The sequence below is a fragment of the Accipiter gentilis genome, chromosome 11, assembly GCF_929443795.1.
Source record: "Accipiter gentilis chromosome 11, bAccGen1.1, whole genome shotgun sequence".
Lineage (NCBI taxonomy): Eukaryota > Metazoa > Chordata > Aves > Accipitriformes > Accipitridae > Astur > Astur gentilis.
The window spans coordinates 5027276-5045983 of NC_064890.1; the positions used below are offsets into that span (position 1 = coordinate 5027276).

At 46.3% G+C, this 18708-nt stretch overlaps 1 protein-coding gene across 2 annotated transcripts in view; it reads left to right on the plus strand.

Annotated features, from left to right (window-relative positions):
* Positions 1-18708, plus strand: part of LOC126044386 (store-operated calcium entry regulator STIMATE-like) — a 37629-nt gene that overhangs the window by 10414 nt on the left and 8507 nt on the right. For both annotated transcript variants that reach the window (XM_049813964.1, XM_049813965.1), the window contains exons 2-6: positions 3469-3517; positions 4486-4581; positions 6568-6689; positions 16403-16515; positions 17614-17697. In XM_049813964.1, the coding sequence (XP_049669921.1) occupies positions 3469-3517; positions 4486-4581; positions 6568-6689; positions 16403-16515; positions 17614-17697 (464 nt within the window). The remainder of the gene's footprint in view (positions 1-3468; positions 3518-4485; positions 4582-6567; positions 6690-16402; positions 16516-17613; positions 17698-18708) is intronic.

An 18708-nucleotide genomic window follows, 5' to 3' on the forward strand; every position in this document is an offset into this window, starting at 1 on the left:
CTCTTTGCCCTGTGAGCTGAGCAATCTTGTTTAGGTTCGGTTTAAATACTTCTGGCCACTCGAAACAGCTCGCCTGGTCCGTGGGTCTCTTGCTTGTGGGTGAGTGAAATGCAAATGGCCCTTTGAAGGGCATCAGCGATGATAGACCTTGCTTGTGCTGATGGAAGTCATTGCTGCAGGGATAGCTCATGGTGTGATTCAGCTGGATAAGGGAAACCAGGTGGGTTTTTTCTGGATGGGGATAGGACACAAACGGCTGCAGCAGTGCCTAGTGTAACTTGATGTGACTGCTGCTTTGTTACTCATTAATGGCAATAATAGATCAGGTCATTGGAATGCTGGTTTTCTGTGGATTTGAGCGTGGCACCGAAAACCCTGCATGTGCCTGACCAAAGCCCTGGGGTTAGGGGGATTGTTTTTTCATATATCACCCTGTCACCTTGCCATTATAAGAAGTACAAAGTTTTACTTCTGAAATGTCAAGGCTCCTGGCAGGGAAGCTCCTGCATCCTTCCAGGCTGGACCAGGAAGGCATTTCCCAGGGGAATGAGCCCAGGCTGTCCCTTGGGGCGGACGGTAGGGCTCCAGCTGGCAGGCTGGGTGCTCAAGCACAGCTGGCCTGAACAGATCAGTTAATTACCATCTAGATGCAGAACAGCAAAGAGCCCTTTATTTGGAAATTGGCTGTGTCCAGCTAATGTTTTGCTGCTTCTTCCCAGCCTTTCCTGAGCCTGCTGCTGACTCTGCTTTTGGAGGTGGGTTTGTTTTCTGGTACGTGGAGCCTGTATGAGTTGTGATGTTAAAGCCGTGTATTTCCCCACCGAGTAGGGGAGGAAAAAGTTTCAGGTTATAACCTGAGTCATTCAGATTCCCTGTGGGTATTTTATGGGATGCCCATGGGACCAGCTACTGTGGTATACCTATATTAGATCAGTTCCTGGCTCTAAAAGGGCAGTTTTTACTTGGACAGAAGCTGTTAGCTTCTCCGCAGTTTCATTAACTGAAAGACTAACCAGTGCATGGAGTGCAAATCTGGAAAGAGAACTGGATACCAAGTTGTGTTTTAAAATGGTGCTGGCTTTAGCAGCAGTGTTAGTGATCTAAAATGGACCAGAGGTGTTGCTTGTGCCCTGTTCCTCCTACAGGCAGTAAGGAAACTCATGTCTAGAAAAGTGCATCTCCTTACCCCACTGGAGAACAGGCAGAAGCATTTGGCTCCGATGTCCCTGCTTTCATCTGTGGCGCTCTGGGGCCCTGTCTTCATATCCCCTGGGAAGCGTCCTCATGTGCCAAGAACTGTCAGCAGTGGAAAAAAAAAAGTCCCTTTGGTTGTAAATTTGAAGGCAGTGGCTGATTACTTGTAGCTGGGTGGGCAGTGGGGGGGGGATGAAGAAAGAATAGCTGCAACAAATGGGATGGTGTGTCTGTTCTGGCTTTTGGTTGCTTTTTAAAGGAGCAGAGTAGGTTACAGGGCTCCCAAGGGTGAAGACTTAAGTGATGATAAAATAGATGAATGGATGGTCTGTTTGGGTTTCTGCAGTCTGCATACTCTGCAGTACTTATTGCAGTGATCTGCCCGGTAATCGGGTGCAGCTGGGATGTATAGAAGGATTTGGTGATTAATGCTTACAATATGTACTCTTGGAGTGGTTTCTCTAACAGGATCATACATCGCACATTAACTCGTACTCATGTGTCCTGCTGCTTTCAGGCTCTTGGTTTCACTAGATGGCACCACCAAGCAGCCACTCTGCTCGCATCCCCAGCTGCACTGCCAGCAGTTAGAGAGGATGCGCTGAATTTATTATTTTTTTTTTCCATTTTCCTCAAAAATGTCGCAGCTCATTATTTTTAACTCTGAATCTTGTTCAAGCTGGCAGCGTGTTTGGGAACTGATTGTGGCAGATTTAACCCGCTGTCCATCTTGAGCTCGTTAGCGCTGGCGAGGAGGAGAGTGGTTCCAGCAGCCAGGACGAGGTCGGGGACCTGGACCCTCTGTGTCTCCCTGAGGTTGGGAGGCAGCATGCTTGGGGCAGCAGCTGTAATGATGATGTCTCTAGTTCTAGATGTAGCTATTAACAATCTTACCCCAAAGCAAGACAGTGCTACTGAATGCCCTTTGCTTTTGGTTTGGTTGTTGTTGGTTTTTTTCCCCTCTAATTAATAAATCTAATGTAGTGGAAAAGCCTCTTCCAGGTCTGCTTGTTCCAGAGCATTGGTACCTGTGTGTTTAAAGGGAGAAGAGTTGCCCTGGTAGCTGGTATTTTCTAAAATGGGCTTCTAGCTGGAGCGACAGCAAAACAGTCAAAAATTACTTCTGCATGGGACGTGGTACTTGGTAATTTTCCATTAGCAGCTCCTATTTGTGCATGTACAAGCTGGTTGAACCCAAGGAGAGCATCAAATCTCTGTGACAAACTAACTGGGACCCTCTGAGGTGCTTCTGCAATGCTCAGACCCCGCTCTGAGTGAAACTAGGTAAAAATCCAACTTGCTGTTATCTCCAGGTAGTAACTAGAAAAAACTCACAGCAGCAACTGCAAGAGACAGCACCAAAGAACTCTTCCTCAGAGGAGAAGAGATGTGAAGGACTGCAAGGAGCAAACTCCTCCATGGCCAGAGGGGCTTCATTTAAAGAATCATAAAACGGTTTGGGTTGGAAGGGACCTTTAAAAGGTCATCTAGTCCAACCCCCCTGCAATGAGCAGGAACATCTTCAGCTAGGTCAGGTTGCTCGAAGCCCTGTCCAACCTGACCTTGGATGTTTTCAAGGAAGGTAGAGTTTCTTCAGACATTTTTTTTTCAGGGTATGTGGTTGGTGGTACTGAAGCCGTGCGTCTCGGACTACTGTTCTACAGTGGTAGCCAGTGGGAATGCAAAATATTGTGTAATGAAATAATTTTTTAGTACTAGCTGGTGCAAGCATGGAGCCATGCCAGCTCACAGGGTTTTGGGGGCTGGCACTGGTACCTCTATGCTGGAGATGTGTGCAAGATCCTGCTTCTTCAAAGGTCTTCTGGTCCTGTTAGTTACAAGCAGGAGATGCCTTTATTGCACTTGCTGTGACTCAAAGACTAAACGGACTCAGGCCATATCATTTTGCTGTCGCTACCATAATTTCAGGTTGCCTGGAAGAATTATTAGGGCTGATAGGTAGTGATGAACCCTCCCTAGCTTCCCTTAGGTCACTTCCCAGGGCGTGAAAATGCTGCTGCTGAAGGATGCCCGAAGCGCACAAATACCTCCCAAACACCTCTGCTGTTCATCCTTCTGACCTGTGGGTGCATGCGTTGTTTCTGGTTAGTTTGGAACCAGGTCCTTCAGCTTGGCTCAGCTTTAGACTGGCAAATGCTGAGGGTCCTCCAGATTTTTTTTTTGACTCCTTTTGCATTGAGGATTGGCACAGACCGCACATGTGTATCGGTTCAACTCTGCTGGTTAATGTAACCTCTCTAATTTTCTTTGCAGTAAAACGATTTAGGGAACCAAAGGAAGAGAGGCGTCCGTGGAGGATATGGTGAGATTTTTAATTTGGAGCTTGAAAAGACCATGTAAATGTAATATTATTTTCTCTTATACTAACAGTCTTCTAGGCCCTCTGAATATCCTGCATGGTATTTAGTCATTAAATGAAATGCTCTGCTGCCACTTCCCAAGGAAACCTCCATAAAATAGCTAGTGCTCCCTAGAAGTAAAATTCCCTGCCTAGCTCCTCTTGAAAAGCTTGTTTTTACTGTAGGTGACTGAACTGAGAGGTTATGGTCCCCTTTAATCTGCTGGCATCCCTGTACACGGGCAGTCTTCCAGACAGGGTCAAGTTTTGTTCTTAATTTTGATTAATCACTTTGGTGTCCCCTGACCAAGCTCAGGCATAGACCAGGCAACACGTTTGGCTGTGTGTTGATATAAGGTAGCCAGGTATTGCTGTCAGCTTTGGGCACCTCTACAAAGCATCTCTTTATTGTAGGATTTGGGGGCTGCCGAGAGGCGGGCAATATGGTTGGGATCAGCTTATGGTCAGGCTGGCTGGGCAGCATGGAGCTACCAGCTAATGTTCATGGTGAAAAGCCTGTCAGTCTCCTCAGTTCTGTTTCTTCCTCTAAAATAATTTGGGAACTCTATCCAATTCCCGGTGGATGGGTGCAAAAATTATAAGTAGCCGAACACCTTCCCTGCACCTACTGCCGGTTGGAGAAACTGAGGCTGGGCTGGGCACTGGAGGGTGAACTGCCCTTTGCTGCAGACTAAAACTCAGCAGCAGATCTGCAAGACTGAGCTGATATGTGCCGAAGTGGGTTTTTGGTTTGGTTTGGGGTTTTTTAAGTATTTGGAGTTGGCCAAACTGCCGCTTTTCACCACGTACAACTTCTTGGGGATCAGGAATGCATCTCGGAGGAAAGCAGATGCATGCAGGGCCTTTGCTTGGGTGACTGCTCTGTTGCTGGTGCTCCAGGGCACAGATCTTTTTGTCTTTTTTTCCTCCAGGTTTTATGATACTTCCAAGCAAGCAATAGGTGCCCTCTTCATCCACTTTGCCAATATTTTTCTGTCGGATCTCACCGAAGAGGACCCCTGCTCTCTGTAAGTACGCAAGGTGCTTGCATTCATGTCCTACTCTGTAAAAGGAAAAAGCAAGCCTGTTGGAAAATGTCATGCACAATGAAAACTGATCTGTTTGAAGTCTCACATGGGGATAAACCACGCTGAACTTATTTTCAGGGTCTGGGTTGTCTTCTGGTCTTTGCAATATGCTGGTCTGATGAAGTAGTGCAGCCATGCTTTTCTGATGATTAAAAGCATCTTGAAATATACTGGCAAAAAGCTGCAGTAAATAACACAGCAGTGTCCCCATGCAACTACAACTCTTAAATCTGCCATTTGTTTGCACACCAGATTTGCAATTTGGCTGGTCTCGGACCAGTATTGAGAATGCTTTCTTAACTGTGTGGGTGAAGGCTTTTGTCCAACGTAAGGACATTTTTTGGATATTCAGTTCCACCTACCACGTGTATTCCCATAGCCCTGCTGGGGCGCTTTCTAAGCCAGAGTTAGGACTTAATGTAGAAGTGCCACCTGTACTTCAGACCAGCCACTTCACAGCTACAAATTTAGTTTCAGAATTAACCTTATCTTGTTTTGAGAAACTTCTCTAGGCTTCAGAATGCTGCTGAAAACCCTCTGGCCCATCTCCTTTTTATATATTAAAGTGCTGCACCTTGATATGTTTCTTTAAACAGCCACAAGTTTGGTTGGGGCTAAATATGACCTCTAAAATGATTTATCGTTGTTTTTTAAACAGACACTGTTTTTAAAATAAACCCTTCTGTGCTTATGCTGTGCCCTTTGGGTTTGGGTGTTTGTTTGGTTTTTTTTCTTCTTAATGTGTATTTTACGTTTCCCTGTGCTGTTTGACTTGTCATCCTGAACCAGGCAGCTTAAAACTCTACAACCCTGTCCCTGGGCTTTGAGGTTCATGCGCTGTGTCCTGCCCTGTATAAACCACTAGAGCCTCATGTTTGTATCAGAGTACTCTGATTTCAGCAGCTGGAAACTGTATTAAGCTAGCCTGAGCATTTGGGTGCAGAAAAACTTAATGTCATGTTTTCAAAGTGGATATCAAAAGCAGATTGTTATTTTCAGTGTCTTTATTCAGAGGCAGTATCAAGTTCTGGAAAAGGAAATGTTCATTCCTGTAGCTCTGTGCTTGGTATTTTCTTCATGCTGTAGAAATCTGGCCTCATCTGGCAGAAAGTATTCCAATAATGGAAAACTGGCCAGAAAACATTAGTCTGAATGATATTTTTTTTCTCTGGAGTTCATTAAAATACCAAGCCCTGGACTAGAGCTTGGCCCCACAATCCCCAGAAGGTCCCTGCAGGTCTCCTGCCTCTGGTTCTTTCTCCAGCGAAGCTGCAGAGCAAACCTGTCTAGCCCAAATCTCCTTGTAGGGTTGGATTCAGCTCTTGGATCTGCAGTGAGGACCCTGAACTGAAGACTTTTGGGGACCCCAGGATACCTCATGTTGAGCTAGGGCTTGTCACCTCTCCCAAGACCTTCTGCTTCTCAGTCTGTGTCTCTGCTTGTAGGAGCCTCTTGCAGCTGCTCAGTAAAATGGACTTTTTTGTCTCTTCTGCACAGCTTGCAGAGCGGCTGTGGTGTCTAAGAAGCTTCCATTTTCTTGTATGAAATTCCAGAAATGTTTGGTTCTGCTTCCCTGAAACTTGGGGTTTCATCCTAATAAGAACACAAGATGCTGCAAATGGAAAGCCTCCTTTTTGGGGGTAAATCTTAAGCAAGGCTAGCCCAGGAAGTATTTAATTCTATATGAATAAATGAGCAATGCCAGAGAGTTGGCAGAGCGTGCTCCCTTCTCTGCTGAACAGGCTTTTAAACTAAGGAATTCCTGGTAAGGCTATAGGAAAATCCAATAAAAGAGAAAGGAAGTGAGCTTGGACTATTAAGTGGGGATTTTTTTTAAATCTTGGGGTTTTTTTATGGATTCCTATATTGAAATAAAAGATTTTGAATAAGAACACAGCTGAAACCTGAATTTTCCTCTGCTCTTAGCTACCTTATTAATTTCATCCTTGATGCCACACTGGGGATGCTGCTGATCTGGCTTGGTGTGAAAGTTGTCTCCTGGATCGTGCAGCATAAGAAGTACACATACCTGGTCTTCGGAGAATATGGTAGGTGCCAACCTCTCCGCACAAAAGCGGCTTCTTTGCTCCCAGCTATGAACAGGGAGAAGGAAATGGCAGAAATTACAGTTTGGGGATAAAACACGTGGGCAGCCGGCTTCTGTTATCCCTTCTCCAAGGAGCTCACGGCATGGTCGTGATCAGTGTGTTAAATGCTGGGACATCACTAGGTCGCGGGTAACTCTGCTGCCTTGCCAAGCACACTTGAGCGTAGCAGGTTGGTGATGAAAGGCTGAACGTTTCCTTGGGCAGATAATAAACCCCCAGGACATGTATATGGTAAATTAAGGTGTTTGGGTGTGGTGAGTTTTGTAGGGTTCTTTTGGGTTTGTTTTTTTTTTTGTAGCCTCTCAGTTCAAAACATGGAGCTGTGCTTGAATTTGCCTTGAGGCGTAATAGGCATCAGCAGGACATAGCCTGGCCCCAAAACTGAGCTCTCAAATGACTTGGGGAGGGGGTGTGGAGGTGCCAGCTGGTTTAAAAAAAAAAAAAAAAAGAAAAAAAAACCCAACCCAAAACCATGACCCCCCTCAATTTTAAGCATGCCTGAGCCTGGCCTCTCTTTGATTCTTGCCTTGACATGGAGAAAAGGAGTTTCCGAAAAGCTTTTCTCAGCCAGCCCCACTAGAGGGTAGCACTTCTCTTCAGAAAGAGCAGAGCCAGCTTCCAGGAGAGCAGTGCTGCTCTGTGGCTGCAGGGAAGGGAAAAATTAACCCTTTGCCTGTTTCAGGTTGTATCTAATATAAAGACGAATTCAGTCTTACTTTAGAAAACACCTCCTATTCCTACCAATCACGTTCCCACCTTTAAGACCTTAATCATTAAGTCTATTCTGAAGGTAGTCTCATTCCTTTCTATTCTTAGTAGCTGCTCTGATAACCGAGCTGGTGAAACTTGGACCAGAACAGGATTAGTGTGGAGACCCCACTGGCTTGTGAGCTCTTACTGAGGCTCACGTTCAGCCTGTGTAAATGGGTCATGGCACAGGATGAAGGGGATGGTTGAGTCTGAGACAGCAAACGGATGGGTTGAAATGATGGGACGTGGCAGGGCCGACTCTCATCAAACCTGAAAGTGGCTTTAGAGGCTGCAGTGGTCTCCAGAGCAGGTTCAGCATCCTGACAGCATGTATTTGGTGGGGACTATGTGGGGTTTTTTCCTAATGGCTCTTTCTCAAAATGCTGAGGAGCCACAGAGTGCTGAAGTCATTCAGATGAGACAGCAGAGAAATCCAGATGTTCTTGGTTCAGGGACTGGCATTTTTTCCCTCTTTGAGCAACAAGGACTCAAAGCCCAGCCACAGCCATCCCAGGACACAGCGTCAGCTTCACATGCCACATCTGCAGTTGAGCAGAAGCAAGGAAATGTTGAAGTGTATTGACAGCTGCTTTAACCTTGCAGAGCAGTAGTGAACTTCCATTGAGCTGTAGCTGGACCCTCATGAAGGCTGGCTTAGACTACAGAAACAGTTCACTCCCCTGAGGAAATCTTGCTTTCATTCATAATAATAATAAAAAAGTTTCTGCTGTTGCTTGAATTTAGGTCTTGAATGGGGGATTAAATATCTCATCTGAGCACTGGTCTTGGTGCAGGTCTCTAGCCAGAGTGACCACAATGGAAAAGTTAGGTGTAAGTCAAGTTGCATGTCCAATTCAATCCTGCTGTAGGGCTAGGGAAGGAAAACACTGCTATCCTCATTTCAGATGTTAAGTAACTTCCAAAACCATGTGGAAGATGCTAGTAAACTTTGTACAGTTTAATACAGGCTCCAGAAATATGAGTCGTTTTCTAGTCTAATTGCTGTACCAGATTTTATGTTGCTTTCCTCAATTCTCCTGTGGAGCAAAAGTGTCTCATGCAGTCCTGCAGAAGAGGAAGGGCAGAATACCAGGGAAGCACCAAATCTGTGGTCCAGACAATAGTGAGTGCCATTGCTCCAACCATCAGGAAAGAACAGTTGTGTCTTTGTCCAGTATAGCCAGTACCCGTCTAACTGCATGGTCTTCAAGCAAAGAAAAAAAATAAAATAAAATAAATCTGTTGCAGCTGCTTCCTTTCTGACCCTCCAACTCTTGGTTGCATCCCTGCAACAGATGCAAACCACTGCAGTTACCCTTTGCTCTGGGCTCCAGCAGTCCCTTCTGCTCTGCCATCGATATGCCTGTCTCCACAGACCTGAGTGGTTCTCCCTCTACTATGACTGTAGTAGCTGCATTAATGGAGAAGGAAAGAAAAGGGAAGGGAAAGCACCTAAATCTATCCTGCTATTTTAAGCATGCAGCTGTCCAGAACTATTTAGAAAAATCAATTGCTTTTGTATTTCCAAAAACCAGGGGACGGCCATTCTGAGATCAGCTTCTATTGTGCCTGAGCTCTTAGCCAAAGGCTGCTGCAGCCAGGAATGACCTGGTTTTTAGCTAATGGAGAAGTCAAAGGCTCCCATATGTTTATGTTCCTCCATCTTTGCCCAACAGCTCTTGATTACTCTTTGGACTGCCTCTAAGCACAGGAAACTGCATTTTATAAGGCTGCTGTCTCTTCTGAAGATGCTTGGCTCCTGAGATCAAAGCTTGGAGAAGTTTATTCTTCATCTTGGTTCCAGTAGGCTTTGAAGAGTGATGGTTGCCTTACACAGACTCAAAGCTAACAAACTCCACGAATGCTCTGTGCTCCATTGCTGTAGCAGGGTAGCAGCAGGCTGTGTCTATAGGCCCTTTCCCTGTAGGGAACTTCTGCAAGGAGGAGAAAAAAGCAGAGTTTAAGCTGCAAAGGACTTGGGAGGTGGATAGCCAGGGTCTTGGAGGTGCTGATGGGCCTAAATGGACTGAGCAGGGCAGATGCTGGCTGGAGTCGGAGTGTGCAGATGAAGCCTAGTTCAGCTTTGTGCCCCACCTCCAAACTTCTCCAGCCCTCTTCTCCCTCCCTCATTCCCACGGGAATAAGCAGGTCCCTAGAGGGACCCTCTGGATGGCTGCAGTGTCCTGGCATTTTAGTTGTGTCTAATAACTCTAAAACATTACTTTAGAAATACCGGAGTATTTCTTTTAAGTAAGCATATGCTATGAATTTGCATTAAGAGATGGTTTCTGCAATGCACAAGTAACATGCTCTAGAAAAGCATTAAGAAACGAGGGGGAGAAAAAGAGGGTGTTCTTGCTTGAAAATGCCTCTTTGGATGCCCATCTGGATGCTGACTTGTGTATGACCCTGGTCACGGTCACTGACTAGTCTAAGCTTGATGCTTTGTACTCATTCACTGTCTGGAAATGGAAAAGCATGTTGCTCGGAGGCCTTTAAAGTCCGTTTAGTGGCCTGTTGAACTCTGCTGGTCAGATTTAGTTATAGGGGAATGTGCTCTGTGCCAGCTGCTGAGTTTAACTGAGGACCCGTGTAGGCTGCTTTTGGCCCTGTTGTGGTGGCGTACAAAATTTCCATAACAAATATTCCCACGTCCTGAAGCAGCCAAGGGAGCTGGCTCCTAATGCTGGAGGAAATACTGCTGAAAATAGCTCTAACCTGAGGGGCTGTCCTGTCCTTAGCATGCTTGGCCTTTCCACCCCTAGGACCAGGGGAAGAAAAGTAAGGAGGGGACTGAGGGTCGAGTGTGTGGTCAGGTCCCTTGCTCTCAGCAGGGCTGCAAACCTTTGAACCTCCTGGCTCTGGAGGATAGCAGCAGCGTTTACCCTGCTGCACTAGCAGTATCTCTGGGGACCGAAGACCCAGAGCAGTGGTGTGACGCTGCAAACTGGGGACTGATTCCAGCTGTATACTCATATTTAGTTCAAGTGCAGAATATGCCAGATGTCCACTGGACCCACCTGGATGCTTTAGGTCCCAGTCTCTGAAAACCTGTTCTTGCCCTCTGGGTGAGCACTTCTCTGCAATTCAGATGCTTTGCTGCTATTTCTTATCCTCCTCTGTACTTGGCACTGATAATTGGATCCCTTGGTTTTGGAGGTGCCATTTGAGTATCTTTTAAGAGGTTTTTATTGACTTTTTCTCTCCTCACCATGTCACCCAGTACAATTTTCAGTGCCTTCAAATATTTGCTTTTCCTCAACCCCCCTGAACCCTCTGCTTTGGCTATGGTTAAGCTTTTTCCTACCTGCTCAGTGCACACACAGTCCCCAAAAGACTGTAAATAAAGCTGTCTGGCAGTAACGTGTGGGCTATGCTGACAGCTTGGTACATTAGACAGGATTAAAACTAATCCTGTTGTGTGGTAACAACTCAAATACCTCAAGCAGTGCCACTTTTGCTCTGCGAGCAGTCGGGCTCCCACGCACAAGCGGAATATGTGAGACGTGGTTTGTGTGAGCTGCTGCAGGCACCAGTGGTCCTCGGTCTGCACCAGGGAAGTTTTGCTGATGGTGGGGAGCACCAGCAACGCTGCGGGAGGAGACCAGTCTAAATGCAGCGTGTGCATCCTTCGTGTTGAAGGAGGATATTTATTTCTGTCAGGGTGGGAGATGGCTATAGGAAGGTTTGAGCAAAGGGTGTTCATTAAATGAAAAGGAGAGGTTGGTGGTAGAATCGATGTGTAGAGCTGAGATGTCCTGGGTTACCTTCCAACTAGGACTGGGGACAAGAAACCAAAGGGAGCAGGATACAGGTTTTCCTAATGGTTGGGATGTGGGGGCTGCAAAGATCCTTTGGACCAGTTCCCTACTCTCCTACAAGGAAAGGGAAGCTCTGAACACAGCAAAGAGGAGGGCATCTATTTTTTCTTTACTTTGGTTTTTGTTTGTTGGTTTTTTTAGCCTCCAGGTAGCAGATTAGTATTTTGCTGGCTGGTAATCTTGTGTGACAGAAACAGTCCTGTAGGCCTTCACCTAGATTCATGGAATGGAAACACTTCATGTAAGAAGAATCCTCTCCCATCCATGGAGCAGGGCACCTCTGGACAGCACTTGATCCATTAAAGACATTAAGTGGCATCTGAGGATGCCTCTGACTATCTTGCTGTAGGATACCAGCACCTCGGTGAGGTGTGTGGTTAGCTGGGATCAGCTCAGGTTTTCCAGCCTTGCTTCCTAGCTGTGGAAGGAGGAGATGTGTCCAGTCTGTCTTATGGGCTTGTCCAGGGACCACACCAAAGCTCCCTCTTCCCTGATGAGATGCTAATAGATGGTGATTTGTATTTTACTGGTATTAGTCAGAGTTAGATGAATTAGTGGTGAGTTAGACTTGGATAATGGCCACTCTGAGGTGGATCAAGGATCCTCGGATGACTTCAGACCTGCTGATGTAAGGAGCAGCCAGCTGAGCTCCTTGGTGAAGGGGGAATGAGCCACCGTCTATAGCTGAAGTCATCCTTGCAGCCCTGTGGGCCATGCTGCTGTTTCATTTTCATCTTTGTCCTGAGATATTTTGGCACGGAGCAGCCTCCTGTCCTTGAGAGACCAAGATGTAGTAAGAAGTAACTGTGGAGACACCCTCTGATCTTCCTGTCAGGGGATGGAAATTAAGTCCTGTCTAATTCTGTGCTCCAGGATGGACTCCCGCACAGAAACATCTCATCCCGTAGTCTGAAAACAGAGCTCAGAATGGAGAAGGAAGAGGAAGAGGCTGCAAACCAGTAGCAGTCTTGAGCTGTTTAAGGTGATAGAGCAGATGGCCAAATCTGGCCTCTGCGTAGGTCTGGGCCTCTTTCCATACCCTTCCACTGTCTACCCTGGACATGTAAGAAGTGCTGATGTCCCTCTAACTGTGGAGGAGATTCACAGCATCTTCTGTAGGTGATGCAGGAAAGACCAGAGTGAGAAATAGGAATATTTGAAGCTCCATGCTGTGATGGAGGCACCTTTAACAAGGTGGGATGTGGTGGGTAGTAAGGGGTGTAGGTCTGTCCTGCTTGGTAGTACAGACTTGCTGTACCACTTGTACATGCCCTGTACACTTAGCAAGTGAAGCTGGCCTAACTGGGGCAGACCTCTGGTCTCAGAGAAGTGGGGTTCCCTAGGTAGGATCTTGCAGTTGCGCAGTAAAAACTGTTCTCTAGCAAAGGGAGAAAAGGTTTTCCAAAGGTTGTTAAACCTCAAGGAAATTCAAGAGCAATTTGATGGCTTTCTTGCAAACTGGAAGTGAAGGGAAATTTTTTTTTGGCAAAGAGCTGTTAACCTTGGAGACATGGGCAAGTCCATGCCGAAGGTGGGTTAAGAAGCAGGTTATCTTCTCCAGTGTCTGTGTGTCAGCCTGATTAGCCAAAACCTGGCTAGGGCTGTCTGGTGCACGGTATGCAAAACTAAAAACCATAGCCTGCTGTTTGTGATGATGAATGGTAGAGGTCTCCTATCCCCAAAAGGGTGTGAGGGGCCAGGTATTTGGGAGAGACATCAAAATTGCTGCTGCTTTCTGGGCAAGCTAAGATGACAGAGGGAAGTGTTCTGCAAGTGCCATCGTGACTGCAGCTCAGAAGAGTCGACTTGCAAAGGGTGCTGTGGCTGTTAGTCCTGTCTCCCCGTGGGGGACGGAACACAGCTGACAACACAGAGCAAAAGGCAAAGAGTTCAAATGCAGGAAGGACACAATGGATATGTTTGTTTTCCTGGTTTTTTTGTACTCGCAGCTCGGATGGGTGATGGTAACACGGGGGTTTGTCGGTCTTGGGGTATGGGGCAAAGAGCCCCACTCTACCTCACCTGTGCCAAAGACAGCTAGGCACACGAGTCTGCCGGGAGAGGCTGTCCACACTTCGGGAGGATCAAAGCCTCTCTGACACTGGCCTTTAACTGCCAGCTGCCTGTAGCACTGCTCCCGTCTCCTCCGCAGACCACCCATTAAGCCGTTGCCCGCCAGGGAGCAGAGACGTGTGCTTTCTGAAATCCTCCGCGGGCTCCGCTGCTTGCGCTTGCACGTAACCTTCCTGGCTCCCTCTTCCTTCCCTCCCTCGGTGCGGTTGCCTGCTGGCCTGGCGCGCTTTCCTCACCGTCATCCCAGCTCAGCAGCTTCTCTGCACCTCTGGCTTCTCAGTCCTTCCCTCTCCTCTCCTTTGCTTCCTTCTCCAGCACAGCTTGAGCAATGGAAAAGGTGGGATGCGAGGTGATCGTTCTGAGGTCTCCGGCATGGAGACGCCGTACGCTTCTACTTCTTAGCTGTAGCTTTGCAACGAGGCAAATGTTTTGGTATGTTGCTAACAAATGACAGAATAAGGACAAATACACATGCAAACCTGGGAAGCATATCCCCCTAGAGCTGGGTTTGGTTGGATACCAACTCTTACTAAATCCTGGTATGCACTGCTGGTCTCTGTGGCCAGAGGTTTACACAGTGGTTTGGATAAATGTGCTTTTTGCAAACTACGGGTGGTGTCTTCCCCTGCCACGTCGCGGCTGTATTGTGCTGAGAAAAGTGGGGCAGAGCTCCCAGTCTGCTGCCATCCGACAGCATGTCGAGCATTGGCACCTTGTGGTGGGTTGGGTTTTCTTGCACAGATGCAATTCCAAATTTTGGCCTGATTATGCTGGAAACAAGTGTTGCCGGGGGTTATCTTTATATTCAAGTGGTAAAAGGAAATGCTGCAGCTTTCCTAAGCCAGATACTGTAGCTCAGTTTTGCAGACCTGAGATACTCTGATGAGCCTGGGAAGATGATAACCAGCTGTCAGGGTGCTTACAGAGGGCTGAAGCAAGCACATGTAATAGATATGGTACCATTATCATTGTTAACAATGCAAATATGCTTTTACTTATTACTTGGTAAGTACCCCATTGGAAACATTCATATTTAATTAGCATTGATTCTTTTTTAGTCAATTGCTCTAAAACCTGGAGCAATAGAGCCCCTGTCTCTTGCTCAGACAGCAAGTATCACATAACCAGCCGTTCACTTCATCAGCAAAAAAAAAAAAAAAATAAATTTAATTCTGTTTAGGACTGAAAGCTTATGCTTCTGGTATTGAAAATGGTGACCAGAAATTTTCAGACTGTTTCTGGTGACTGGGTGGGTAAGGCTTGGCAGGAGGCAAATCGCAGATGATGTCTTTAAAGACTGATTTTTTTTACTTTTTTTTTAATAGGGGAGTGTGCAGGATACTGACTGGTCCTTGTATAGAGGAGGGTCAGTCCAGCCGTGTCTTGTCTCGGGGATTGCTATTGGGACTAGCTTTAATTCAGGAAGGATTATCAGTCTGCCATTCTGGTCAAAATGGCCAGGAGTTTGTGAGCTACTCCTAAGAGGTTCCTATCCACTGGAAAGGTGGGGGAAAAGTGGAGGGGACCCATCTCTGCAGACTTTTCTAGGTTTGCCAAGGCGAAGAGAAATTGAATCTCTGGTACCTTGATAAGAGGGTACCAGACAAGGGGCAAACAAAACAACTGATGCCCCAAAGCAATGCATGCTTGTAAGGAACCGTTTGAGTAGGATGCGGAGGTTTCTGAGCTTTGAAGCTTTCTCTAAGGAGGATTTTAGTGGTCTGTGCTTTGAGGAGAGGGGATACTTGCACCCTTTGACAAGCAGGGCTTCCTCCCTCAAACCCCTGTATCCAGCCAGCTCGAAGTAGCTTAACACTATGGGGTGATGCCCATAGGTGGTTGAAGGAGAGGGGAAAAATGCATCTCCAAGGCCCTGTGCATCCTTCCCCCCAAGTGGAGGAGAACGTATTTGTTATCTAAACCAAGATTCATAAAAGTCGATCCAGTCTCCTTAGAGTTACCAGGAATGGCTTTTCCATTAGGCACTCAAGATACAGCTAAGCTGTGGCCCTCGAGAGCTCAGGAGTGGCTGTGAGTGCTGGGGTTGCTGGATACAACGGGGAATTTCAGGTTTTCAGGCAGAGCCAGAGCTGTGTCTCTCCCCTTTTACAGAAGCTGCCTGTCTACCTTGTGGGATGCTTGTAGGACTTGCTCCAGCAAAGCAGTTGATCTAGAAAGGACAGGCAGTGGGGAAAGGGGATGCAAGGCAAGATTTCTGGTGGTGGTTTTCTCCTCTTGGTGCATTTCAGAGGTAAGGAATGGAGAACAAGGCAGGAGAAAGATGAATACAGATATTGTTAGCATCTGGGAGGTAGGTAGGGCTTTTTAAGTCATGCCTGAAATTCCTTTGTTACTTGCTTGCCCATCAAATTAACCAGAGGTCTGGTTAATTGCCATCTTCATTTCAGAATCAGCCCTAAAAGGAGTAGAAGGAGAACCGGCTTCTAGAACAAAAGGCTGATGGCAGCTTATAAGGGAGAGCTCTCTTGCTTATAGGCAAGTTTAATTCAAAAGCACAACTGCAGTATGAAAGGCAAATAGCTGCCCTGATAACAGGGATTCTCCACAAATGGAAGTGGGGTGCATTTTTGCCTTTCTGTGCTTATTTTTCTACATCAGTTGGCAAAAATGCACTGTGAGCTGCAAGTAGCAAGGGATTCAAGTCCTCTAAATATTCACTAATGCAAGTCAGATGTACTTTTTCTTTTTTAATTAGAAAAATTTGAGCTTAGATCTTGGTATATTTTGATCTTCAATGGAGTAATGTCTTATAGACCCAGCAGGGACCCCAAATCTCTCTACCCCAGGCATGTGCTCCTACAACTATAGATAGAAAATCTTTCCACTAATTTTAAGTTTGGTACTGAGTATTTGTATTGCTGCAAAACTCGCAATATCAAAATGCTTCCCTGTCCCTCTAATCAGCTTGGGTATCAAGTATGAGGCAACTTTTCTGCAAGGCTGTCTCCTCCTGTCCTCTGTGTCAGATTTAATAAGCTGTTTTCCCAGGTGACCCTCCACAAGCTGCTGCCTGGATTGGCCAGTGTATCCTCTACTTGCTGATAATGGTTTTTGAGAAGACTGTGATTAGCCTTGTCCTGCTTATCCCTGGTTGGACAAAGGTAAGCTTCTGAGCTGTATTTTTCTAGCCACAGCTCTTGTGGCTTGTTTCTTGTCAGCTTTGCCTTATTAGTGGTCCCCATCATCATAGGTCTTTAATCCTTATGACTTGTTGACATCTCTCTGTAATTATTAGCTATTACTTAAGTTTGGGGAAATATGACTTTCATAACAGTTTGGCTTTTGGTACATTCTGTTGCTAGTCAAAAGCTAGTGGAATAAGATGCTGCTTTAATTTTCTTTTCAATTCTTGGAAGGATAAAATGATCTGGGCTGGCAACTGAGCTACTTGAGTTCTGCCAGAGGATTTCATCAAGTCAGTTCATGTTGGTGTTTTGTTATCCCATGCCTAAACTAAGGGGATTTTTATAGGTTAATTACGAATGAGCTATCTCAGTAGTATGCTGTCCTTCCCCCCCCGCCCCCCCCCAACTGTTTCTATGTGGTAGCTCATGCAATGGTAACTGTGTTGATCATGAGTTTCTCTTTTAAAAAATAAAAATAATAATCCTCCGGCAATTGTAGCCACGGTACCTGGTGACAGGTAGGTGTGATGGGTATAAAAACCAGTTGTGGGTGTTGATGGGTAACTCCAGTATTGAGAGCATTTACATGTAGTGCCTAGTACCTCCCGGGCTGATGTGACTTGACTGAAGTTAGTTACAGCAATCTGGGAGCACTTATCTGTTCCCGTTAAGGGCTTGTCCTTCTAACCCAGTAGCCTACGGTGCCGACTTGGACGTGAACATGTTCAGCAGCACGCACTGCTAGATCCAGAGATGCTCTTGGATTCCTCTGCATGCTTATCATGCATGGCTGGTGTCCTTACTTTGCAGCTAGGCTCCAAGGAGCCAAGAAAAGTCCCACCAGTTGTCACGGCTAGTTAAAATGAAAGACTAGCAGTACTTATTTCTTGATCTGTACAAAATCCTATGTTTGGCAGCTGGGCTAAAGGAATAGCCCATGTAATCTAAGGGCTAAAGCAAAGGCTGCAGAGCCCTAGCTAGGAGACTGCTGGTGTAAGAAGGCAACTGTTTTGCAGCAAAGATCTCACAATAAAGCTGTTCATATAATGCTTCTGAATGCTTTCCCCTCTGCAGCTTCAGCAGATCCTCCTGGGTTACATCCCAAACCCCCAGCTGGAGCTCGTCCTGGTCATGCTTGTTGTGCCTTTTATAGTCAATGTAAGTGGTGCCTCTGCAAGCACTGGGTGGGGTGGTCTGGAAATTACGGTCTCCCCCCCAATGGGGGGGCGTGTGCAGGAACTGGCTTTGGTCAGCCTTGAGTAATTGAAGTGATTGGGACAGGGTGGAGGGGAGTGGGTACAAATATATTTGTTGTCATGAATACACAAATATGTTACTACTGCCTTGCCACGGTCTCCGTTCCTAATTCCCGTTCCCTTGTCCAAGCTGCTGGGTGGCTGACTTAGAAGAAAGCTGGGGCTCATTAGCTGAGGGTTGTGTCTTGGCAGCAAGCTACAGGCGTGGGAATGACCCAAAGCCCTTTAAGTTCCTATAGGATGGCTTGTCAGTGGTGACTTTCAGCAACCTGCCAATCTAGCTGTTTGGCTAGACTTCAAATTGCGTTACAGCGAGGCGAGGTGTTCAGGTTACCCAGATCTTTGAAAAACTAGTTTCGTAAAACCTCTTGAAAGCTCAGCTTTTTCCTGGTTCCCCTGATTCTGGGTAATCCTTGACCTGCTGCTCGGTTTCTGTGAAGATGGGAAGTGAGAACAAGCTGTTAATATTCAAATCCCCCCTAGACAAGGAGCGAATTGAACTCTTTTCCGTTTATACCATAAGCACCACAACGGATGCAGCATTGGCAAAGTTGGGTTTACCTGTCAGTGCTATGAGGTGCTTTCCCCACTCCAGATTGCATTTTGTTATTTGAAAGCAAACTCTGGTTCTTGAAAAACTGACCAGTGACTGATACAGAAGAGCAGGTTGACCAGGGATGGAGCTTGGCTCAGTGGACATTTCCACGTGGAAATTTGGCCTATCATGGTCTTTTCCACACCCCCACCCCATCCCCTTCTTCACTGGATCTTCAACAACTATGGAATCAATAAGATTTATGTGAGAAGGGATCTCAGGAATTTGACTTGTTCAACCCCTACGGACACACTTGATGCAGGGTTAATTTAGATATTGAATTAGGTTGATCAAGGCTGGACAGCTGCAGAAACCAAG